We start from the raw sequence: 25,882 nt of genomic DNA, 5'->3' as shown, positions 1-25,882 counted from the left end.
CTTTTTTTTATTTTTTCCCCTTTTGTTTCTTAATCTAGCTTCCAGAGCCCCAATATGTTCTGTCTGCTCTTCCGCTTTGAGCCCTTGTATTTTGTCAATAGATATAACATATTTTCTGTTTTGCTTTCAAATGTACCTTCGCCCGGCCACGCATGGAAACACTGACCTGTCACCTGAGCCTAATAAAAATTGTAATTTAATAATTGTTCGCAGTGCCGGGGCAATTTTCCAAAACCTGTGGTCCAGGGGGGCCCTCCATGTAAGCCATTATTTCCTAACCTCCCTTACATTTGAACGGGTCTATTCTTGTGTTCCCAATATGCACGCTCACTCCCACTCACCCCAAATTCAACGTTCACTCTGGCCTTCTCCACAGGCCCGACCAGGCACTCCACTTGTCACACTGGCCCTCTCCACAGGGCCAACCACTTCACTCGGTGTTGGTTTCCACCATCCCTGGCCACAGGCTCACTGTTCCCTATGTTAAGGTAAATGTGCACTGTGCCTCCTCTACACCATCTGCAACAGCCTGCCACTACAGACAACAAGCACCCCGTGAGGTACTTCCTGTTGCTTACTCTTCCACCATGAGAAACTAAATACTGTACTGTGTCCCTCCCCCAATAACAATCAAAACCTCAATAACACAATTCTTCCACCAATGATTCAGCTATCCAATCGTCGGTACTATGCACAACTCCTGTCTGACAGGGTTTGCTACGCACCTCATGCTTTAATGCAGGTGTGCTCACACCTTCTTCCACTCCCTTTTGGGTGGCACGCACTAATCTCTACACTACTACAGCCGATCATCCTCCCTCCTTGAGGGTGCATCCTAGACACCATAATATTCCATACCTCCCTGTCTCGGCATGCACCATTATGCAGCCCATTCCTGCACAGTTGTACTCTCGTCCTAGAGACCCATGAGTCCCCTCGGCAGCAACCCTCCAGCACAGGCTCACCCCTCCCACTGAGCGTGCAGCAGCGCTCGGAACCAGATGAACCTTTGTGACCTTGGCGTCTGCAGAACCTCTTCAGTGGTGCGAGTCAGTCAGGTCTGAGGTCGCTGGGCCTGCGCCCCCAGGCAGGTCAGCCTGGATTCCCTCAGCCAACCGGGACGACTGAGTATCTCGCTAGGGCCTCCAAAAATGTACTATGTGATCCTCTGATCACACCATAAAAACACATAATCTAAAAAGGAGCACACACTGGGCAAGAAGCAACACTCACTGGGCAAGAAGCAACACTGATTTGTACTTGCCCAACTGTAATAAACAAACAGAACAGTGGAATAGATCTGATTGATGAGAGCTGACATCTGAATGCTCCCGTGTGCATTCGTTTTATACCATAAAACACAATGAACTGAACTTATTGAAACACTTGCTATTTGGTATGTTCATATTTTCGATGTTTCTCAGAAATGTCATTGGCTAATCTATATCATATCCTTAGTGCTAAGCGTATGTTAGTGAAATGCAATTGGAGCAAACTGTTTCCACAATATCCCAACACATCGCCTCCTGATGTGGCACCACATCGATTCTCAGCCCACCCCCGGTACAGTGAGCAATTAGTAAAATAACGTTTGTGCTGACGGCTGGAACTTTAATACACTGCCATTGGTCAGCACCATTGAGAACTGGACACAAGACACCCTGCCTCAGGTGTTGTGAGAATGTCTCCTTTCCCACCAGTTTGCTGATGACCTTCACAAGCCCTGTGTTGTATACTTTAAAGGCTAGCCACCGCCACGGAGCACAGTCACTTACCATCTGATTGGTCCTTCCAGAACACAACGTTGTCCAGTGTCGCTTTCCCATAGCTACCTTGCAATGGGCATGGGTGGCCATGTGACTGGTACACTGTTCAGATCCATTTCCCTTCCACCCTGTGTGACTGCTGGATTGGCTGACTGCCCTGAAATTACTGGGTCCTGAGTGCTGGTCATGTTTCATATCTGGTTTTCCCGGGTTGGGCCCACCCTCAAGGTTTCCCCACCGAATGTGTTTACCAAAGATATTGTTTCCCCCATCTTGTGCCATTTATATAAAAATCCCTTGGGCTGTTTATACACTCGATACATCTCTACCTATGCCCTTCAGAGTGTCTTCTTTTACAAGGTTTGACTGTAGCTTTGTGTTCGCTTGGTGTCCCCCTCGCCTCACTCCCAAGCAGGTGCCCTGTCGCCACCTTTCTTTACTCTCGAAGGTGGTAGGTGCGTCCCCCGATCAGGCGCTGAATTGGCACCATTAGTACAGGGGCATCAGCTCAGCGAGGCAGAATGTCAGTGACCTGTGCCCATGCACAGAAGCTCAAAGTCAAGGGATCGCTTGTCCGTCCTTACAGAGAGCTCTTCCATGGTTGCCCTGCCAGTGCATGGTCGGTAAGGGCCTTATGCTTAGTGCTTCTTTTGTGTTTGCATTGTTCAAGAACAAGCATCCCCACCCCAAAAAAAGTTCTTCTTGATAATACTGCTGCATTTGCAGATTTTTATAACCCACAAACCTAGTGCAATACAAAGGGGATGCACCTAGAGGTTGCAAGCAGGGTGCACGTGTAGCAGAGGAGGTGGGATGAGTATAAATCCTCCTCTCAGATGTACTAACATTGCCTACCAATGCAGTACACTGTCAACTACACCACCCTGACTCGCCAAACATGTCAGTCATCCTGACCAATTCCGATAAATGCAGAAATCCATCAATACTGTCCCCTTCCAAACTGCCCATTCATTGGCACACATTACCTAGTAACTGGTGAATGTTGTACATGAATCATGCCTGGCCTTTCCTTCCTGACACATCTAGCTGAATGGGACATCTCGCATTCATTTGCATGCTCCATTTCCTGCCAGGTGCTACAACACTGTACACAGACTGAGACAGAAGCCTAGGAGTGACCTAATGATTAATACACTGATATACTGCTAAACTGGCCAACAAGCACCAACCAATTCCTAGGAGTCCCCTACCAGTAAACAAATGGTCAACAACACTGTATCAAACTACCTAGTTATCTGCTTACTCTCAGCGGCCTTAATTTTCTCTCACCATCACCATTCTTTTTTCTGATGCCCTGAAAACGACTGGGATGGGAATACCAAGGGAATGGTGCTTCAGAGAGACTCTTCCTGTGTGTGGTTTATCTTCAAATAATCATGTGCCTCCTCCTGTACAGGTTCTGATGCTGCTGTCCGATCTGCGGAACCACCCAGCTGCAGTTCTGATTGCAAAGGGCCACCCTGTCGTAATCAGTTCAGATGATCCATCCCTCTTCGGCGCAAAAGGCTTATCATACGATTTCTATGAAGTGTTCATGGGCATTGGAGGAATGAAGAGCGACCTGAAGACCTTAAAGCAACTGGCACTAAATTCACTTCAGTAAGTAAATATCTCCCCTCCTGGGTGGGTTTCCCAGAGAGCTGTCTTATCCATCGCTCGGTCTCCCTGCATTCCCTCCATCGCACACTGGTTGTGCGGATATGCTTCCATAACTGCCAACATGGCGCAGTCTATCTCAGGGCATCCATGTCATGGCTGTCTTGTGACCTATGTCAGCAAAACAAGCTTTCTACCTTATGTTAATTTCCTCTATCTCAGGGACATAAGGAACTGTAACATATCAATGGATGAAAGCACTAATGCCTTAATCCTGGGCTTTTGCATCACCATAACCTCGCCCAAACAAAGTACTGGATTGTTTCCAAGATGTCATTTTTCTCATCTCTGCTTTTCCCCTCATATATTTTACACTCACTGTCTCCTGAGCTACCTGCACCCGCTGTTCCTGGGTTGTCCCCTGTACACTGTGTGCCTGTCTGATGTTATTCATAAGCATGTTGCTGGGCTGTGTCTGGTTCACTCTTTTCTGTGCCTCTGTCTCATGTTATTTTACATGCATTTGTTACGTGGGACTGGGAAAGGCAAAAGTGGCTGGATCTAAAACATTGTCTCTGTTACTTCCAGTATATAGGCCGCAAAGGAGTGAGGGTCCTGCCATTAGTTCAGCAGGGGACTAACCAGGGAAAAGAGACTGTGTTCTTAGTTATTACATTGACTTAAGGTCCTTTAAATTATATGTAGATTGACACTGGTGTCTCCACCAAAGGGGATGGGGTACCACAGGAAACCCTCTGAATCAACAGTACCTTTTTAGATATTGAATATGGTCTGTTAGTGTACTCTAAGATACGAGTCACTGAAAATTACCTACAAACTGAAATGGCCCCTTATGAAAGAGTTGATATTTTGTGCACCAGGAGCAGATATAATCAACCTGGAAGAATGTCAGTTATACAAGTGCACACAGTATTGTAAGACAGGAAAGTATGACAATGTTAAAATCGGTGCAAGGCCACACTGCAGTCCATACAAACAGTTTTAGACTGGATTCTCAGCCGAGTCTGTAGGACTGGCTCTGCGAGCCCAAGATAGCAGAAAACTCAGGGAAACTTAAATGGATGCAAGAAATGCACACTGCCAAAACTGGGGGGGGGGTACCCTGGGTCCTACATTGGCTGAACTACCACAAGTTAATTTCTCTGTCAGGTAAAAAGCCATAGCACCCATCTGACCTACCCCAAGCGCTTAGAAGGGCATTGCCATGATGTAAAGTCTGCTGTGTCGCTGTGCCTCTTCTGCCTGAAACCTGCTTCTGATGGCTGGGGCGGTGATGATTACGTTAGTGCCCACCCAATACCCACACGGCGGATCGCAGGAGTACCAAGTGAGAGTGATCAGTGAAGAACTATGCAAAGTCATAGTTGCTTAATGATTCTTACAGCCCAAGCACCAGGCCCATTGTCTGACACTTTCATTGGGTTGCAGCGAGACATGGTGTCCAGTCTGCTGTAAGTCCCTTCTCAGAATTCTTTTCTTCGATTGGGCGCCCCTCAGAATTCAAAGCGTTTTGCTGCTTCACTGGTTATGATATGGCATTTATAACACGCCTATACAGAAGTGTTTCAAGACGCAAAAGGGTTTGGGGGAGGACAGACAACGATCCTACTAGGCCAGGTTTCATTCAGATCGCGCGTGCATGGGAAGGGGGGGAAAGTGCGGAGAGGGAGGAGACGGTGCAGTACAAGGGTTAATAGAATAAATAAGCAATAAGTGACGTACAGCCAACAAGTGGCAAGTGCAGCGGTAAGTGAAGAAATCAGATGTCAAGTGCTGGTAGTCGGACTGAGGGGGATACAGAACAGTCCCCAAGTGTGGGTTGAATAAAGGCAGTGCAGGTTTGTGTGACTAGCGGGGGAGGGACCTGGGCCTGAGATCAGAGGGTGGCCAGGTAACCAGTATCAGTTTCAGCCAGGAAGTCCGCAGGGGAGAGGAGAAAAAGCAGAAGCAAAGAGGTTTTGAGGTGCTTCTGGAACCGGAGATGATTCTCCAAGTTTCAGAGGCAGGGAGGCTGTTCCAGAGGGAGGCCCCAGCTGAAGAAAGATCTACCACCGACTTGTTGCTTGGAAAAGCGACTGACCCTGAGGCAGTTAGAGGTGTCTGAGCGAAGCGCTTGAGAAGGAAGATATTTAGGAAGAGAGAGTTTAAGGTATTGAGGCCCCCAGCCCCAGAAGGCCTTGTGGACAATGCAGAGGGTTTTGAACGTGATCCTTGCAGCCACTGGGAGCCAGTGCAGAGATTTCAGTCCTGGAGAAATACGATCCCTGGGCTTGAGGCCAAGGACAAGTCTCGCAGTCCTGTTCTAGATGAGTTGCAGAGGGCGGAGAGTAGAAACAGGCAGATTTAGAAAGAGGCTGTTGCAATAGTCCAGCCTAGAGAAAACCAGAGCTCTGGAGACAGTGAGCTTCTGGGGGAAGGAGAGGAAAGGAAGAATACCTCTGAGGAGTGAGGGTGCAGCTGGTAGTGTGACTTGGAGACGTCAGATGTGAGGAGAGAAGGAGAGTGTGGAGTAAGATGACCCCAAGGTTTTTCGCCTCGCAGGAAGGGGGCCAAGGGGCTGGCCAGAGTGACAGGGAAGGAGGGAGCGGGTGTGCCGATGAGGAGAATCTCGGTATTACTGGCATTAAGGCAGAGCTAATTGGCAGCACACCAATCCGAGATGAGAGAGGAAGAAGAGGTTGCTGAGGGTAGCCTGAAAATTAGCTGAGTGCCCCAACTTCCAGTGCTATGCAGATGACAGAGTGCAGCAATGTGGTGGGCAAGAAGTGCCAGGTATTGGTTGAACAGCCAGGGAGAGAGGCTACACCCCTGGGGAACACTATAGGTGGAGATAAAGATAGAGGAAAGGAAGGACCCAAGTTGAACCTGGGAGGGTCGGTCAGAAAGGAAAGAGGTCACCCACGCCAGGGCCTGACCTGTGATCCCCAGGTTGTCACAGATAGTTCAGTAGGATGGCATGGTTAACCCTGTCAAAGGCAGAGGAGAGATCAAGTAAGATGAGGACGTGGGTGGGGGGGCAGGGGGATTGGGGGGGGGGGGGGTGTTGGAGTCGAGGTTGGAGAGCAGGTCTTCACAGATGTTCAGGAGAGCAGTTTCCGTGCTTATGGCTGCTCTGAAGCCAACCTGATGATCATGGAGGCAACCAACCGATTCAGAGTGAAGGTTGAGCTGGGAGATGGCCAGCTTTTCCAGGAGTTTGCCCAGGAATGGAGTGATGGAGATTAAGCGATAGTTAGCCTGGCAGGAAGGGTCGGCAAAGGGTTTAAGAATGGGTTGCACAATGGAGTGCTTCAGGGGAGAAGGGAAGATTCCAGTGGCGAAGAAGTGGTTGTAGAAGTTGGCCAGGGCAGGAGCCAGTGAGTCGATGTGGTCCTTGATGGTTTTGGAGGAACTAGGGTGAACCTGTTTTGACAAGACTTTAATAGATCGGACTTGTCTAGAAACCTTGTCTGGGGAGAATGGGAAAAACAAAGGAGTGGGGTGTGGTGGCTGCAGAAGGGCCAGAGGAAGAGCAGGTAGTTGAGGGAAGGGGAGAGGAGGAGAGAGAGGACAGGATGTCCTGAGTTTTAGAGATGAAATGAGAGGCGAGTGCCCTGCAGAGGGCCTGGGAGGGGACAGGAGAGGTAGCGACTGTGGCAGGATTGGCCAGTTCCTTGCAGATTTGAGAGTACAGCTGAATTGTTAGATGCTGCAGAGACGCGGGCATGGACGTGAGCTCTCTTGGTGAGGACAGAGAGCCGGAATTGCCTTTGGAGAAGGCGGCAGGCCAGTTTGTCTGAGGATGAACATGAAGCACGCCATTTCCTCTCACCCACCCTGCACTTGAGTTTGAGGGTGACGAGGTCTGAATTGTGCTAGAAGTTGTACTTGTCTTTGGGCTTCAGGCAGATCCTCATGACAGTGGCAAGAATATCAAGAGTATCGATATAGCAGAGTGGAGCAAGGAAAGGGCTCTGTCAAGGTGGGAGTCAGCCAAAGGGGAAGGGGGGGTGAGAAAGTGGCGACGAAAGCCTCAGCTGACACACACTTGATGGGTCAGATGACTGGGAAGTTGGGTGGCAGTGAAGGGGTTGGCTTGGCCTGTGGGGTAGAGATAGGGTAAACTGGGAGGAGAGGAGAAACTGATCACTCCAGAGGAGTGTTGAGAGGGACAGAAAGGGGGAGGTGTGAGATCAGAACATCCAGAGTGCCCTGCAGAGTGAGTCGGGGCAGAGGGGAGAATTGAGATAGTTGCAGAGGTCGCGAAAGAGTCCAGAGGAAGGACGGGAGGCATCCAGGTGGATGTTGAAGTCTCCAAGAAGGAGGAGTTGACTGGTTCAAACCAGGAGTGAGGAGGAGAGGTCTGCCCATTCAGAGAGGGAGAAGATGTGACCAGGTGGCTGATGGATAGTCGCCATGATAAGGGAATGGCTAGGAGAGAGAGCCTGCAGACGAGGCATTCGAAAGAGTAGGCCTGCGTGTGAATGACAGGCAGGAATCCACCCAGGGAAGATCAGGGCTACACCTCCTCCGTTACAGTTGGACATGAGCACAGAGGATCTTGTAGCCATCCGGGAGGAGAGTGTCAAAGTTTGTGACAGAGCTGGCCATGATCCAAGTCTTGGTGTGACAGAGGATATCTAGGTCAAGGTCCTCCAGGAGGCGGCAGATGTCGGAAGAGTGTTTGACAGCTGAGCAAGAGTTAAGTGTGGCAATGTGGAGAAGGTTGCCCCCCTTGAAAGACTTCTGGGGAGGGGTACACATCAAAGGTACACCCTGCGGAGGTGTGGAGGAAGCCCGAGAGGGGACAGAGGGAAGTAGGAGAGGGCGAGGGAGCTAAGGTGGAGACAGCAGGGGGAGGCGAGGAAGCCGTGGAGGGGAGAGGACAGCAAGAGAAGAAAGGAAATTGAGGCAGAGGAAGTGTTTATCAAAGAGAAGGTTGGTTTGAGGGCCTTTGGACCAAGACAGTACCATTTGAATAAACATTAATGATGACCTAAGAGGAATGGAAGGAGGCCAGGAGGGCCTCCCATTGTGTGCCACCATTAATGGGAGAAGAATAGAAAGGCGAGCGCACCAAGACCGTATGTAGAGTCCATGGGTCTGGCGAAGGGACGACTAAAAGGATGTCAGTGAAAGTTTGCCTTTAGGAGGCACTGGTATAGGTGTCCGCGATAGGGAGGCCTGCGTTGGAGACCAGAATGTCCTTTTTAAACAACTTCTTACCAGATTTAGTGAGGAGAGCAGGATCATTGATAGAGAAGCAGTTAAAAAAGATTTGAGAGACAGAGCACCATAGATTAGGTAGGGATAGGGAGAAGAGGAAGGTAGGGGAAGGGCAGATTTGCTCCCAGAAGGGGCAAATCCTGACCCAGGGAAAACGGGGTGGTACCATTTTAACACTTCCATACAATTAATGTCGAAGGTTTATCCTATTTGCATTCTTTTAACTTTACAGTATTAGTTTATGCAATATGACTGAGCAACAAACAGTATTCTTTCTGAGGTACAGGTAGCCAATCTATTATGTGCACACTGCCCTTGAAAAAGGTTGATGGTAAACCTCAGCATGTGACATGAGGTAAGGTGCCCAGTACTTCCACAATGTCAAAGGAGTAGTTTTAGGGAGAAGAAAATCTGCCTCCTGAATGGTTTTGACTAACATAAGCTGGAATGTTACTGCTTGTTCAAGGCTACAGCTTTCAGTTGTAATGCAAACCAGGAATCTTTGCGCACACCTCAGGTAAATAAGCCCTGGAGTGGATTGTAGAATGGAGCCTATAGAGAATCTCTGGCCATTGGGTAAAAGAACACAAACCGGTTATATGTGCACCACACTAATATGCTGGTTGCAAGTGCAAACACTGGCCGACGGCCAAAACGTGGGGTTGCCATGCCATTACGACTAAGCCTGTTGCCAAGATGGCAAGCAATTTGATTATAACCAGAACATTGATGGCTGGAAGGTTTAGAATCAGTCCTAACTGGCAGTTCTCCGGGTAACTTTCCACACCATTGCTTTTAGTCCATCTGCGCAATTGCAGTTGGGCACAAGCCATATGCAAATCAGTCTGGTACTGCCACCAATGGGAGCAATCGAGCCCGAACTGCCAGGCCACATTCCCTCTGCCAGGAAGCACAATCCACCTCTGAGGTAAATAAGGCTTGTTGGGCCTCATCGGTGAGGTGCCTATAGGTTCTCTATTTGGGCCCAAATGTTGAGGGGACCAGGACAGAGGTTTAAATGAGAGAAACCACAACAATGGAATATATTTTAGAAACACAGACCTGCACATGGGAAGGAGGTTGAACCATTTAGTTTTCACCAATCGCACAATCCCAAGGTAATGGTGAAACTGCTACACCAACCAAAGCTCTCATTGTAACAGTTACTGCACAGGCCAACATATGAAAAGATGCAGAAACTGCTAGACTGCTTGGGAGTTAGGGTGGCATTGCAGAGAGTTGGTGTTGTAGTGGTGAGAGGATTAGGAGAGATGGAGATGGCAGCAAGTGTCCAAGGCAAATAAGACATAATGTGAGACAGTACAGGAACAGGAGGGGCTAAATGTTAAAGGTATTTGTACTGCGCACCGTCACCAACGGAATTGGTCCCTGGGCGCTCTGGCGGATCTGTAAGTGATAAAAGGTCGGGGGAGATTGGTTAGTAGGGTGAAGGGGAGTAGGATAGTGAGAGGAGTGGTGTTCTGTTGGCAGCTTCAACTTGGTGTACACCGGGTGCTGAGTTTTGGTGCGGGTATTGGATCGGTGTCAGTCTGCGTGTGCTGTTGCTCCGGCTTATGTGTTGTTGCAGTGTTGTGAAGTGCGTGCGGCTTGTTGTGCGAGAGATGGTTGTGTGTTTTTTGAGTGAGTTGGGTATGCAGAATTTGAGCTTATATTGGTTAGTGGGCTGCAAGACTTTTAGCATGTTAACATTCACAGTTTCGTCTAAGTGTGGCACTTGTTGGCCTTCGCATGTGGGCATGCCAACATTCAGACTTTTCTAGGTGCGGCGCAGGCTGGTGTCCAGAAATCTGTCTAGGTGTGGGCATGCTAGCATTCACACATAATCCCGATGCTACTCAGGCCGGTGTTCACAGCTCCAAATGTGGCACCTGCCAGCATTCAAGTTTCATCCAGGTGTGGGCATGCTGTCCTTCAATCAATCCTATCTAGATGCGATGCAGGCTAATTGTCCACAATTCTAAGTGTGGCCTGTGCTAGTCTACACGTTCAGTGTAGGTGCGGGCATGCCAACACTCAGGCTTCACCCAGGTGCAGGCATGCAAACATTCAAGGTCCCATCCAGATGCAACGCAGGCCAACCCACACAATTCCATCCAAGCAAGGCCTTGCCAAGATTCACAATTTTATCTAAATGCGTTTGCCGGTCTGGGTATGGTCCGTCCGGTACGTACCAGTGGGTGAGTCACTTGAGGCTTTCGTCTGGGTCTAAGTATGCGATCAGTCCCTGGAGCCTCCTTTAGTGGCTATTTTCCATGATGTCTTAAACTCTGTCGGGTGGTTGGTTCTTTGGTTTGAGTGTTTGTCCAATTTGAGAGTGGCCGAGGTCGGAGTTATTTTCACCGTTGTAATGTCTGCGCATTCTAGTGCATCTCCGTTGTGGTTACGCTGTGAAAAGCCATGATTTGAGGAGTTTCCTGAATGCTAGGTGATTTGTTGTGTTCTGTATATTCTTAGGTAGGTCGTTCCAGGTTTTGGGAGCCTGGTGAGAAAAAGAGGATCCTGCAAGTTTTTTGTTGTATGGTTTTGGTTCCAGGTGTATGTCGGTGCTTGATCTTAGTGTTCTTGTCGGTTGATGTAGGCGTAGTTTGTCGCTTAGGAATTGTGCGCCTTGTTTGTCTATTGCTCTGTGCGTGATGCACATGGACTTGAACTTTATTCGCTGTTTTAGTGGTAGCCGGTGTAGTATTTTTAGCGCGGGTGTGATGTGTTCTCTTCTGGGTAGCTTGAGGAGGAGTCTGGCTGCTGCATTTTGTATGCGTTGCAGTTTTATTAGAAGTCATTTGGGCATGCCCAGGTATAGGCTATTGGCATAGTCTACTCTGGACCTGATCAGAGTGATGATGGTAAGTGTTTTGTTGGCGAATGACAGGAACGGTAGGATCCTGTTTGCTGCTCGCAGGAGGAAGAAACATTTCTTGATTACTGAGTTTACTTGTGGCTCTAGAGTGAGGTTGTTATCCGTCAGGATCCCTAGGTTTTTTACAGTTGATGGTTCTGGTGTGGTGCCAAGCTCTCTTGGCCAGGGGATGTAGTTGATGTCTCCTCCTTTTTTTTGAGACAGTCATTGTCTGTTTTGCCTGGGTTGGTTTTGAGATGGTTGAGGCTCATCCAGTTGAATGTCGCGAAGGCAATTCTCTAGTGTGGTGGTGTTCTCGCATATCTTGCATGTTGAAAATTATTCGAGTATCGTCGGCGTAGTTGTAGCATGTGAGACCGTCTTTTTTTGATGAGTTTGATTAATGGGTACATGTAGATGTTGAATAGAAGCGGTGAGAAGGATGATCCTTGAGGTACTCCGCACGTGGAGCCTCTGGGTTTGGACTTAAATGTTTTCATCCATACTGTTTCTGTTCTGTTTGTTAGGAAGCATTTGATCCATAGTAGGGCAGTGTCTGTTATCCCTAGTCCTTCTAATCTCTTTATGAGGATGGCGTGGTTGATGGTGTCGAAGGCTGCAGACAGATCAAGGAGTAATCAGGGCGGTACAGTTGTCCGAGTCTGCATTTGTTTTTAGGTCTTCACATATTGAGAAGAGAGCTGATTATGTTCCTCTCATGGGTCTGAAACCAACTTGTGCCTGGTCTAGTAGATCGTGCTCTTCTATGAATTCTCATGTTATTTGGTAGATGTACGTTTCTAGCAGTTTGGCTATGTAGGGTATGTTGGAGATGGGTCTGTGGTTGAAGTCCTCTACGTTTTCTGTTGTCTTTGAGAAGCGGCTTGATGTACCCTGATTTGAAGGCCTGTGGTACTTTACCTGTTGAGATTGAGAGGTTGAGAAGGTTCCTGTGGTATTCCATGGGGGTTCCTTGTTTGAGAATTGTTTTGTATATGTCCGGGGGGCAACGGTCTTCGGGAGAGCCTGGTTTGTTGCTTTGGTTTACTAGTTTGACGAAAGCCTCAACTGATATTTCTGGGAAGTTTTGTAGCTTGTTTGCGTGTTCCTCGTCTGGGTCGGTGGGGTTTGAGCTGTGATCGCTTGGTCTCTTTTGTATGGTGTGTTGGATGGAGGTTATTTTGTTTTTGAAGTGGTCTCCGAGGTCCTCGCAGAGTTTCATCGATGGAATTGGCGTGTTATTGCAGCCCAGTGTTTTTTTTTTAATTTAGTTTATGATTTTGAATACTTCTTTTTGGGCGTTTGGTGCTCTGAAGATTTGGTTGTCGTAATGTTTCCTCTTCGCTTTTGGCAAATGGATCATGCTGTATGAGCGTTAAAGTGTGTAGCAGAAACCAGAGTAAGCAGATTGCTGGGGTCCCAGACCCAAAAGATGTCGAGAGCCAGGGCATCCTGCGGGGAAGGCACAACAGTAGCTTGCTTGGGGGCTCTAGCCCAGACCCTGACCGTATCTGGAAAGTCAACATAGCTAAACATAAGTTTTCAATCTTGCAATCCTGAAACCCATTGGCGGGTTCAAGCCCAGGAGCCAAACGTGAGTGTTAGAATTACAGAAGCTTTTAAAGTACCTTGGTTGGGATGGGGAGAAAATCCTACCCAGAGAGCAATGGGGGGGGAATTGTAAGGTGCTTCCCTGGAATGGGCACCAGTGGACACCCTACAGAAAGATCAAGCTAAAGGGTCTTGCCTCATTAATGGTGTATCCCCAAAATATAGTGTCCTTGAAGACTACTAGTTTGGATAATCTGCCTAGGTGTGCTCAGGTGTCACACTGCGGAGACCGTGGAAGTTATGGGCAAGATGGAGGCGCTATTAGGTCCTTACAGTCTGTCTGTGAGCGGTCCAGTCTTTTTGTTGCTGCTGCATTTAAGGAAGCCACGCCCCCTGCGAGTCGCGTTGCAACTCGCTATGCTGACTTTCGATTTGTGCCTACTACAGTTCCTGACATACCGAGCTCCTCTTTTGCTTTCTCGGTTAATCACCGCGGCCCTTCGCCTTCTCGTTTGGCAACGGCCGTTCTCTCTTGCCTTTCCTTTCCTTTCCCTTTATCTGGTCCTCGGTTCCCGCCTAGCTTCTCTCCCGTAGTACCCTCTACCTCGCTCGGCGGGTTCCTATCTTCCCCGTCGGCGAGGTTCCGGTTTTCCGGTTCCCTGTGGCTCGGGGTCTTTTCCGTCTTCCCTCGGTCTTGTCATTCCTCTCTTTCACCCCCTCTTTCATTCTCGCACGCTCGCATTCACTCGCTTTCTCATTCATACTCTCTTGCATTCACTCTCTCTCTCATTCTCGCACGCTCGCATTCACTCGCTCTCTCATTCATACTCTCTTGCATTCACTCTCTCTCTCATTCGCGCACTCCTGCATTCACTCGCTCTCTCATTTCATACTCTCGCATTCACTCTCTTACTCTCACGGACTCACTACTGCTCTCTATTACTCACACGTTCTCTCTCTCTCTCTCTCTCTCTCTCTCCCCATTCCTTTACCTGTCTACCGAAACAACTTCCCTCCGCCTGCAGTCTTCTGTGCCTATGTTTGATCCTTCGGAAGCATAGAAGTTCTCCTTTGTGGCTCCACACTCCATCACCTCTCCCAGGGCTCTTTCATCCATGCCAAGGGATCACAGTCCGGTAGCTGTCATCCATTGGAGTATCAACTGGACATTCGCCTCAAGACTTTAAAAGCCTCTGGATCCGCAATTCCTCCAATCTATCCGCGCCTGCAGCCTCACAGGGTTTTTTCTGCCTTATTGGCTTTTTCCCTGTTTTGGGAGGGGCGGACTCCCCAGGGTTCACCTGACGGTTTATTCCAATAACGGTCAAGGTGGCCTCCGGAGGAGACCGTCCCTATCTCTTCGAACGCAAGAAGGGGAAAGGACTCCTTAAGAAGGATACTGAAGAGGAGAGAACCCCGAAAGACCGGAGGAGAAGACAGAGTCGCCAGTCACAGTGAAGATCAAGGTGAGGAGACTCCTGGGGAAGGCACTGTGGGAAGTGGCTGTGACAGTTTGCAACGCCAAACGAGAACGACGGCCTCCTTGGAACAATACCAGGAGATGGTAACAGCGATTCAGGGTCTCCAGGCAGAGGTTCAGAGCCTTCGAACAGAGAACATCAACTTACGTCAACAGGTGACGACTCGAGAGGATTTCCGAGGCGACCTGCCTCCCCTGACGTTCTCCTTCGGGAAGTATGATGGCAGTCCGCAACTCCTGAAAGGGTTTTTGGATGCCTGTATGATTTACTTTACCTTTCGACCTAAGGCCTATGAACTCGATAGGGCCAAGGTTGGGTTTTTGGTCTCCAACCTAGTGGGCAATGCTTTGGCCTGGGCTACTCCACTGATAGCGCAAGCAAATCCTGCGGTTAATGACTACGCACAGTTCACTCAATTGTTGCGGAACAGATTTGAACGACCAGAGGTCCAATATTCTTCTTATGAAGCCCTCCTGGATCTCCGTCAGGGAAATCAAGGTGTACAGACATACGCCTCCGCGTTTATGAAGTTGGCTACGGAGGCGGGGTGGCCAGATTCAGCCCAACAGACCCTCTTCCGACGAGGATTACATGATGAACTCAAGGACGAACTAGCCCGGATGGCACGTCCTGCTTCCTTTCCAGAGTTGGTCACGATGTCTCTGCAGTTAGAGTTTAGATTGCAGGAGCGAAGATTAGAAAGGAGGAGGTTCAGACCACATCAGACTATCGGGATACCCGCCTCAAATCCTCCTACTCGATCGCAGACAGAGGAACCTATGCAAATAGGATCAACTAGGGGCCCGTTGACTCCCGAGGAATGAAAAAGACGCAGAGAACAGGGTCTTTGCATGTACTGCGGATCCTCTAAGCATCTGCTTCGGAGTTGCCCCGAGGTACCCCCGAGACGGTCGGGAAACGCATCTCCCCGGTCTTGAGCAGGCAAAGGAACCGGGCGGAATTGATTAATCCCTGCAATTTCAGGCAGCAGGATAAGCCGAAAGAGGACCATAGACTCATGGTATTTACAGTTTATCTAACTTTCGGATCTCTTGCTTCACTAGAGACCTTGGCTATGCTGGATTGCGGTGCTGCTGGAAACTTTATTGATATTCAGTGGGTTCAAGAACAAGCTATCCCCCTACTTCAGAAAGACTGTCCTTTACCGGTAGAGGGTGTAGACGGAGCTCCTCTCTCTTCTGGACCTATCATTCAAGAGACTTGTCCTGCCACTATGTCTTTGTTTCAACACCAGGAACAAATTACCTTTGATGTCATCAGAGCTGCCCATTTTCCCGTCATCCTGGGCATACCCTGGTTGCGCAAGCATAATCCCAGGATAGACTGGGCTACTAATACAGTAAGTTTTCTGTCTTCATATTGTTCCACTTCGTGTCTTCCCCAGACATCTCCTTCCAGGGGGAAGGGGGTTGCTGTTCCAACCTCCTCGGCAGTGGTTCAAACGATCCCTCTTTATTACCAGCAGTATGCCGAGATCTTTGAGGATATACTACCCCGTACTTTACCCCCACATCGAGCAGAGGATTGTGCCATCAATTTGAAACCTGAAGCATCGGTACCGTTTGGACGCATGTATCCGATGTCCCTACCAGAAAGAAGGGCATTGAAGGAGTATCTAGATGCTAATCTACAGAATGGCTTGATCCAGGAATCTCACTCCCCAGCAGGGGCTTCAATGTTCTTCATCCCAAAGAAGGGCTCTGCTGAACTCAGGCCGTGTATAGATTACCGAGGATTGAACAGCTTGACTATTCGAGACAGATATCCTATGCCTCTCATAAAGGAGGTACTGGAAGCAGTAGAAGGAGCCTCTATATTCACCAAATTAGACCTTCGGGGAGCCTACCATCTGCTGAGAATAAAGAAAGGGGATGAGTGGAAGACGGCCTTTCGAACTCCTCTGGGACATTTCGAATATCGAGTCATGCCCTTTGGCCTGGTGAACGCCCCGGCAGTCTTCCAGCGCTTTGTTGATAAGATTTTTTCTGACTTGCTGTATGCCTCAGTGGTGGTCTATTTAGACGATATTTTGGTCTTTTCCTCCTCTCTCTCGGAACACCGAAGGCATGTCTCCCTGGTCCTCCAAAGGTTAAGGGAAAATCAGCTCCTGGTCAAGCCAGAGAAGTGCATCTTCGAGGCTGCCTCAGTGTCATACTTAGGTTTTATCGTCTCAAAGGAGGGGGTACAGATGGATCCTGAGAAAGTAAGGGCAGTCCTTAGATGGCCTGTTCCGAAGAGTCCCAAGGACATACAGAGGTTTTTGGGTCTTTCCAACTTTTACAGACGATTCATCCCTAACTTCTCTGACATAGTCTTGCCCATCACTCGTCTTCTAAAAAAGGGCCAGAAGTTTGAATGGGATAAGGCTGTCGACCAAGCCTTCCTGGTACTCAAGAAAGCCTTTACTACTGCTCCCATTCTGGTACAACCTAACCAATCTCTCCCCTTTGTGGTTGAAACGGATGCCTCTGGAGGGGCCATTGGAGCTGCCCTCCTACAAGTCGGCGAAGATGGAGTGGAACATCCGGTGGCTTATTATTCTAGAACACTTACACCTAGTGAAAGGAATTACTCGGTGTTGGAACGAGAGCTACTGGCTATCCGACAGGCCTGTATTGAATGGAGACATTTGTTACAGGGAGCTGCCCATCCCTTTCTGGTTCGTACTGACCACCGGAATCTGAAGATATTGCAGCAAATGGAGTGTCGCAATTCCAGACACGCTCGATGGGCCTATTTCTTTTCCCAATATGACTTTGAAATCTCATATCTTCCCGGAAAGGAGAACGCTTTAGCGGACGCTCTCTCTCGGAGACTGGAGTACCAAGAGGAAGAGAAACAGGGTCAGGAAGGGATACTTGCTGGCAAGAGAATCCTGGGAATGGTCAGCTCTTTCCTACAAGAAGTAGAGCTTGCCACTAATCATATCGATGTGTCTTCGGAGTATCAACCACTCCTGGTGAAGAGGGGTGGGTTGTACTTTCATCAAGGCGCCCTATTTCTACCGTCTAAGGAGTTCCAAACGCAAGCCCTATATTGGTGTCACGACCTTCCGTCTGCGGGTCACAAGGGACAGAGGGCAACCCTACGCCTGGCTTCTAGATATTTCTGGTGGCCGACAATGGTAAAGGACACTAAGGCATACGTGATGAGTTGTCCAGTATGTGCGGCCAACAAGAATACCACTCAGACCATTGGGCCTGCTCCAACAAGAGCCTCTACCATCTCAGCCTTGGGTACATGTATCTACCGATTTTATTGTAGATCTTCCCCCCTCGGGGGGATACACAGCAATTATGGTGACTATTGACTCCCTGAGCAAGATGGCACATTTCTCTCCCTTACATGGCTTGCCTTCCGCCCCCATGACGGCCGAAGTGTTCCTGAAAGACGTAGTGAGATTACATGGCTTGCCTCGGACCATAGTGTCGAATAGGGGAACCCAATTTACCTCCCGTTTTTGGTCAGCGTTATGTAGCTCTCTGGGGATTCAGAAAGCATTGTCTTCTGGTTACCATCCCCAGAGTAACGGCCAGACCGAACGCTTAAATGCCACCATCGAACAATATCTACGTTGTTTCTGCAATCAGGAGCAGGATAAGTGGCAGTCTTATCTAGCACTGGCAGAGTTTACCTACAACAATACCCAACATTCTGCTACAGGCATCAGTCCCTTCTTTTTTACCTACGGGTATCATCTGAGACATATTCCTCTTTTTGGGATTCCTCCTACAACTGTGCCCTCGGTGGATCAACATCTTCATGATCTCCGTACCATCCAAAAGGAAGCTGTACAGAAGTTGGAGGCAAGCCGGATACGTTACAAGAAGTATGCGGATAAGAAGCGATCCCCTAACCCTAACTGGGCTGTAGGAACCAAGGTGTGGTTATCAACCAAATATCTCCCGCGTTGGGTTCACCCAGGAAAGTTCTCGGCCCGCTTCATAGGTCCTTTCCCTATTTTGTCCCAGGTAAATCCAGTGGCCTTTCGGTTACAATTACCACCCAAGATGAAGAGGATTCACCCTGTTTTCCATACGTCTCTCCTAAAGGCTTATCTTCCCGATCCTACGAGTCATCGTAGACCCTCTTCTTTAAGGATCGAGGACCCGGACCCTGACGAGTATGAAGTGGAGAGGCTGGTGGATTCCCGTTACAGACATGGCACTATACAATACCTGGTCCATTGGAAAGGGTACTCTGCAGCAGAACGATCTTGGGAGCCCAGACGTAACATCCATGCCCCACGCCTTCTCAGATTGTTCCTTCACCCAGGGAAGCCCGGGGGAAAGGGGATAAGGAGAGGGCATACTGTCACACTGCGGAGACCGTGGAAGTTATGGGCAAGATGGAGGCGCTATTAGGTCCTTACAGTCTGTCTGTGAGCGGTCCAGTCTTTTTGTTGCTGCTGCATTTAAGGAAGCCACGCCCCCTGCGAGTCGCGTTGCAACTCGCTATGCTGACTTTCGATTTGTGCCTACTACAGTTCCTGACATACCGAGCTCCTCTTTTGCTTTCTCGGTTAATCACCGCGGCCCTTCGCCTTCTCGTTAGGCGACGGCCGTTCTCTCTTGCCTTTCCTTTCCTTTCCCTTTATCTGGTCCTCGGTTCCCGCCTAGCTTCTCTCCCGTAGTACCCTCTACCTCGCTCGGCGGGTTCCTATCTTCCCCGTCGGCGAGGTTCCGGTTTTCCGGTTCCCTGTGGCTCGGGGTCTTTTCCGTCTTCCCTCGGTCTTGTCATTCCTCTCTTTCACCCCCTCTTTCATTCTCGCACACTCGCATTCACTCGCTCTCTCATTCATACTCTCTTGCATTCACTCTCTCTCTCATTCTCGCACGCTCGCATTCACTCGCTCTCTCATTCATACTCTCTTGCATTCACTCTCTCTCTCATTCGCGCACTCCTGCACTCGCTCTCTCATTTCATACTCTCTCGCATTCACTCTCTTACTCTCACGGACTCACTACTGCTCTCTATTACTCACACGTTTTCTCTCTCTCTCGCTCTCTCTCTCTCCCCATTCCTTTACCTGTCTACCGAAACAACTTACCTCCGCCTGCAGTCTTCTGTGCCTATGTTTGATCCTTCGGAAGCATAGAAGTTCTCCTTTGTGGCTCCACACTCCATCACCTCTCCCAGGGCTCTTTCATCCATGCCAAGGGATCACAGTCCGGTAGCTGTCATCCATTGGAGTATCAACTGGACATTCGCCTCAAGACTTTAAAAGCCTCTGGATCCGCAATTCCTCCAATCTATCCGCGCCTGCAGCCTCACAGGGTTTTTTCTGCCTTATTGGCTTTTTCCCTGTTTTGGGAGGGGCGGACTCCCCAGGGTTCACCTGAAGGTTTATTCCAATAACGGTCAAGGTGGCCTCCGGAGGAGACCGTCCCTATCTCTTCGAACGCAAGAAGGGGAAAGGACTCCTTAAGAAGGATACTGAAGAGGAGAGAACCCCGAAAGACCGGAGGAGAAGACAGAAAGTCGCCAGTCACAGTGAAGATCAAGGTGAGGAGACTCCTGGGGAAGGCACTGTGGGAAGTGGCTGTGACATCAGGTCACTTAAAACTCCCTAGACCCGGTTCACAGTAGGATGCTATCCTGGTTGTGGACACCCTGGAAATGTGTAGATTAAAAAAGTGATTGGATAGATGATGGTAGATCCTCTTAACATTGTCCATTCACTTAATTTGAGTTACCTCTCCGGCCTGACACACTTAAGTGAGAATTTCCCCTTTTCGTGTCCACTCTAACCTGAACCTAGGATTAGTGTTTAAGAAGAACTTGCTTAGAGAAGCCCAGGCCAGGATACCATGCTCATTCAAGAACAGGAGTTGGGGGAGAACCACCCCTAGGTTGTTGGAAGTTGTCCTTGCAAACCAGGGCATAAAACATGTTTTTGACAGTATAATATTAAATACTAAAGCCTTAATGCAAATAATAAAGCTGTGAAAATCTGAAGAGAATTGTGCCAATCTCATAATACATAAGAATTTGCAATAAATGAATTAATTACATCATATATTAAAAAAACATTGGATATATTGAAAAATACATAATACAATTACACCAAAACTGTATACTATGGATTGAAAAAGGATTAGCAAAAATCTTGTCATAGCGAAGATTAAGTTAACATTGTTCCCTTATAAATTCCTAATCCAAAATCCTTCGGTGGTTAAGCAGTAAAAGCCCTTTGTAAAATGTAAAGAATAGCTCTCGTAATGATGCAAGTGGAGCACACTCTATCAGAAGGTGTCTTGCAGTTTCCATCTCTGGCATGTTTACAAAACCTACAAGTCCTCTGATTTTGAGAACTTATCCTCCCTACAAAGAAATTTTGGGAATCGGGGCTATTTAATCTAAAATGCAGAAATATTTGGTGCCTTTCCAGATACGGAAATTTTATAAGATAACCGCTGTTTTTCCGTATATGAAAGGTTTAAAAAGCTTGTATTTCATACATTGCCTTTCGTCCTGCACCAGTCATTAAACCATAATATTCACCTTAGTGCATTGGGATCAAGTCATTAAACCATAATATTCACCTTAGTGCATTGGGATCAATGATAAAAATTTGGTCTGAATTTAGTAGAATCAACTCATTTTCACAATTTCTTTCAGTTCTTAAGTGACCAGTTCGAGGAGTCCTGTAATAAATTAACAGACTCACGTGGAGGTCTCAGAATTTTCCGTACAAAGATTGTTTTCCATGTAACCATTGCCTCCCAAAGACAAAAGGCTGAATTCAAAACATAATTATTTGAACTGTGAACATCCTGTACAAGTTAAGGGAGTACGTCCAAACTGTACCCTCTAGTTTTAGCAATAGGGTGTTTGTCAAACTTGCCTAAGGTCTCGGCTCCCTAGGTCAGGGTTGGAACTACTGTAGCTTTGTAAAACATAATCCATAAAAAGCCTAAGTACCAAGAAAATCTAGTTTTTTTTTTCTTCTTGGAATTGAAAAAAACAAGCGCTTTGATTTTGCTGTGTTGATTTTCAGCTTTTTATATAGCTTTGAAAATCGCAACTGCCACTGCAGCCCAATAGGACAATACACCAAAAAAACACAAGTCATCGGCATGGACCAACTGTGAAATTGGAGAGACCCCCCAAAGGGGGAGGAAATGATTTGGTCTCCAGAAAACCATCCTTTATATCAGAAATATGTAAGTTAAATAAAAAAAGGAACTAGGACACATCCTTGCCTAAGGCCTATAAAGTTTTCTATCCGTGATGAAATTTGCCGTCCATATTCAGGTGGACTTGTAGCTTTGTAGCACATTTCAGGAAATCCATGCAAATACCTGTACATTTATTAGGATTATCTCGATCCCATGAGTTAATATTCACACAGCTTTTAAGCTTCCTAGCCAATTGTTCATTAAAAGACATTATTTTCTTGGATGCCTTGAAATGCGATTCACTCTGATTTACAGATCTAATCATATTTCTGCAAGATCTTAAACCTTCTACTTTCTTTATAGTGCAACTAAGATGGAGAGCTGAGCGGTCGCTACAATCTCTATGCAATACAGTTGAGGAGCAACAGGATGAGAAGAAAAAACTAGCAAGCATATAATCAAGAGTTGCGACGGAGAGCCCCTGACACCACGTGCTTTGTGAGAGGATGTCTCCTTTTAGGTTTCCAGTCAAGATGTCAAAACCCCAAGTACTCATCAAATCTAATAATAGTTTGCAATGCTCCAAAGAGCTTTTTGAGTGGTCTGCGAAGCTGTTAGTGTCAGAAAGTTTCTTCATTACAATTTAAATCGCCTCCCAACAACATACTGTTCCCTTGGTTCACCAACTGTCACTCCTCAAACACATAATTCAAGCATTTAAATAAATCCGAAGGGGCCACCAGAATTAGATTTCAATACACAATCAATAATACGGATTACAGACGGGGATACAAAACTTTGTCCCAGTCCAGCTTCATAGCTGGGATAAACGGTCAAGGGTCTGGCCATGCAGTAGCAGATAAACCTATATCTTTACGAATTGCTACTAAAAGGCCCCCATAAGGTCTACCCATCTGACCTTAGCGATCTGGGTTGAGAAATACTGTAGATTAGTCCAGTAGGGGCTTATCCCTCAGCCATACTTCTTGCAATAATAAGATATCATACTTCGCCAAGTTTAGAGCATCAGTGGGCCAACAAAAGATGGGAAAAGCAACTGGTATTTCATGACAAAAATGTTATAATATGGTTGTTGAAGGCATGCTCCCGTGCAAGGATCTAGAGACGTAGGTTGATAGAGATGCCAACCACAACACAACTTTGGAACCCAATGAAGGGGATTATTCCATGTTATGCGGCAAAACCATTTGCCTTCATGAAGTTATAACTAGCAGGATTGTATTGGGCAGACAGTGTCCCGCCAAGCTGGTTTTTATTTTGTGGGGAAAGATCTAGCAAAACCCTGACTTTTATCCTTTACTGTAGAATGTGCCCAGGCTTCTCTGCATGGGGTATGACCTGGTGGAAGTAGAGTATCCACAATGATTCTTGATTTTATATGCAACATGACCTTGGCTAGTTTAGAACGGTACAAAAACTCCACTTCGTCAATATCGTTAGACTTTAGAAATCTCAAACATGAAATGGAGTCAAATAGCATTAACACATTAAATCTATTCACGATAACCCTGGAATCAGAAGCAACTATACGCTCAAGACAGATTAGTTAGTCAGGGGTTGTTTGCACAGATGAATACTGATTCAGTGCATGATCAGTTTATGGAACTCTGATCACTGTTGCCAATTTTTTTAAAAAACATTTTTTAAGCCAAAGTGGAAGTAAAAAGACTTTACATCAAGTGCTGGAGCTGATTTTGGGGTAACCATAGTAGAGGAGCAAGTTCTGAATCTCGAGCCCTGCAGGGGCTTGGTACTCTCTGGAGTGTATTAAATCCTGGAGAATTTGCATACTGGCTGACAAACCTCAATATCACCCACTTGAATCGAACATGATGCTGGTGAGCATAGGTCCAGTAAAGGGGACTCTCTCACTGTTGGAAGACTTAGGTCAGTAATCAAGGGCCCTTTTTTCTTTTTTCCCCTTAGTTTCTTTTTCCTAGTTTGGAATTAATCTTTTCTGCGGGGGTGGTTGCAATAGTTTGTAGACATTTTCTCAAGCTGTCGTGATGGTTAGTCGAGGTAGATTTAATATAACTTTTTTTTTTTTAAGGCAGAGGCACCTTTTGACGGCTGCGCTTTTTTATTTGACTTTTTAGGATAGGAAATCCCATAGATCTCTTTTGAGGGGGTAGGTGGCTGGATGCGAGAGTCGTGGCTTCGCCAAGATGGCTGGTATGACAGCCCAGTTGCCCCCTTAATCGTATCATTTGATTGGCGCCGAGACACAGAGCTACATCCCTCTGTAGTAATCCATCCTTCGTTGTTTATCTCGAGTAGAAGGGAAGGTGCAACACCCGATTTACTTTGTGCCAACATTAACCCTTCAGTAAATGACGTTTTTGAGTTTTATGGCCTCCCTGGTTTTTGTTTATATTTTCATACAACCGCACTAGCGAGTTCAAAACAGTTAAGCGCTGTCAACGTTAATAGTCCTAGAGTGTTGATGTTGTGAGGTGCCTATTAAATGTGGCGTAAACCACAATGGTGGAAGAGTGCTTTCGTCGGAGCCCATTCAATTCTATTTGAGTCAAAAGCGGATGGTGTCCCGGCTCGTTGACACATCAACTGCTTTTTCTTAGATGATTAAGGCAGTACCTGAAATGTTCAAAATTGCCTCCTTAGTACTTGCAAGTCGACCTGTGTTAAGCCTGTGAGGCTCCAAATGGGGTTGGGTGGCTGGTTTAATATTTTTGTGTTGGTTCTAAAAAATAGGTAATTTTTGCATGAACGGCGTGCGTTGAAGTTATGTTTTATCCTGTGCACCGCTCCCATTTGAATGGTCTCCAGACACTCGCTTTTCGAGGGGATTGGGTCCTCTGACGTATTCCATATCTATGACGGTAATCACCACAGCTGTGCTGCTTCGGAAAATGTTCAGCTCCTGCGTCGATGTCGATGCGCCATCCCCGAGGACCTCCTCCGACGTCACCTGATGTGATAAGTAGGACGCACGACGCCTGTAGCCTCAGTTCCGTTTTTTCTGTGAACGTGTTCGCTTCGTGAATCTCGGTACGCCTCGACTCAGAGTTTCTGTTCATCTCGGTTGTTCGAATCTGTTTGTGTCCGATTTATTCGTGAAGATGTCTACCTCGTCTTCCACACCGCGTCCGGGCTTTCAGAAGTGCGGGGACTGTGGGTCCAAGATGTCGGTCACGGACTCGCACGACTCCTGCCTCTGGTGCCTAGGGGAGGCCCATGACACGGATGACTGTGTCGACTGCCAGTCGCTCACTTCGAGAGCCGTGCAGGAGCGCAAGAAGTTACCGGTAGGTAAGGTGTCCAAGCCCTGGAAGTAGAGGTCTGCGGGGCTTTTGACAGACGACTCGAGGGGCGACTCTCCGCGTCGTCGTTGGAAGTCTAGTGGGTCTCTTCTTGGAGTCGGTCTCGCCACTCCTCTGCCTCTTCGAGGCACTCCTGGAAGCGCTGTCATCGGTCGCCTTCCCCGTCGTCATCCGAGGACTCTGCCCATCGGCAGGTCGCTTACCCCAACAAGCATGGGACACTGGAGCAATGGGCTTCCTTCGGGAAGAAAATGTTGGCGATTCTCGAATCGCAGAGCACTGGTCCATCTGCGCCTCTGCGTGGGGTCGGTTGTGATCAGCCGAGAGACGCCGCTCGCACACCTTCGGGCTCGTGTGGTTGTCACGATTCGTGGGAAAGGTCCCTCTCGGACAAGGGGAATTGTTCTCAGCATGCCCGGTCCAGGTCCTCGACGCGCTCAAGACTGCGTGAACCTGTGAAGTCTTCGAGGAAGACATCGACGCCTGTGGCGCTGAGGTTGTCGATGGACTCTCTCGAGGCTCCGCTTCTGAGGAAGTCGGCGCCCAGGATGTCAAGGGACATGCTCGGGGCTCTGCCTTCAATGCCTGTGTCGATGCTGTCGGCGCCACGTCTGTAGTCGACGCCGATTCTTTAGACATCCGCGCCAATTCACTCAACGCCTTTCGGGGCTGTGTCGACGGGAGTACCCCGTGGCTCGGGGAAACCACCTAGGAAGGCTCTGGCCAAGGTCAAGCATGGCTTTGGTTCCAGTTTTGTGCCTTCTTGCCGCCATCTGGAATTCATTTCAGAGGTGGATGAGGGCTCTGATGATGGCATGGGGCCTGGTGCCTGACGCGATTCTCTCGGGCCATAGCCAGTTTGAGGACCTGAGGCAGTCCCTGCATGATGCTAGTGGGCTGGATACCTCTCCGGAGGTGGAGTTTTGTAGGCCTGAGCCTG

At 48.0% G+C, this 25,882-nt stretch overlaps 1 protein-coding gene across 2 annotated transcripts in view; it reads left to right on the top strand.

Moving 5' to 3' along the window:
- ADA2 (adenosine deaminase 2) overlaps nucleotides 1-25,882 on the top strand; it is a 470,094-nt gene that overhangs the window by 425,659 nt on the left and 18,553 nt on the right. For both annotated transcript variants that reach the window (XM_069628655.1, XM_069628654.1), the window contains exon 10: nucleotides 3,184-3,386. In XM_069628655.1, coding sequence (XP_069484756.1) covers nucleotides 3,184-3,386 — 203 coding nt within the window. The remainder of the gene's footprint in view (nucleotides 1-3,183; nucleotides 3,387-25,882) is intronic.

Source organism: Ambystoma mexicanum, chromosome 12, assembly GCF_040938575.1.
Source record: "Ambystoma mexicanum isolate Mex_15411 chromosome 12, UKY_AmexF1_1, whole genome shotgun sequence".
NCBI classification, from domain to species: Eukaryota; Metazoa; Chordata; class Amphibia; order Caudata; family Ambystomatidae; genus Ambystoma; species Ambystoma mexicanum.
Note: the sequence above shows the minus strand (reverse complement) of the source record. Positions and strands in the feature narration are given on the sequence as shown.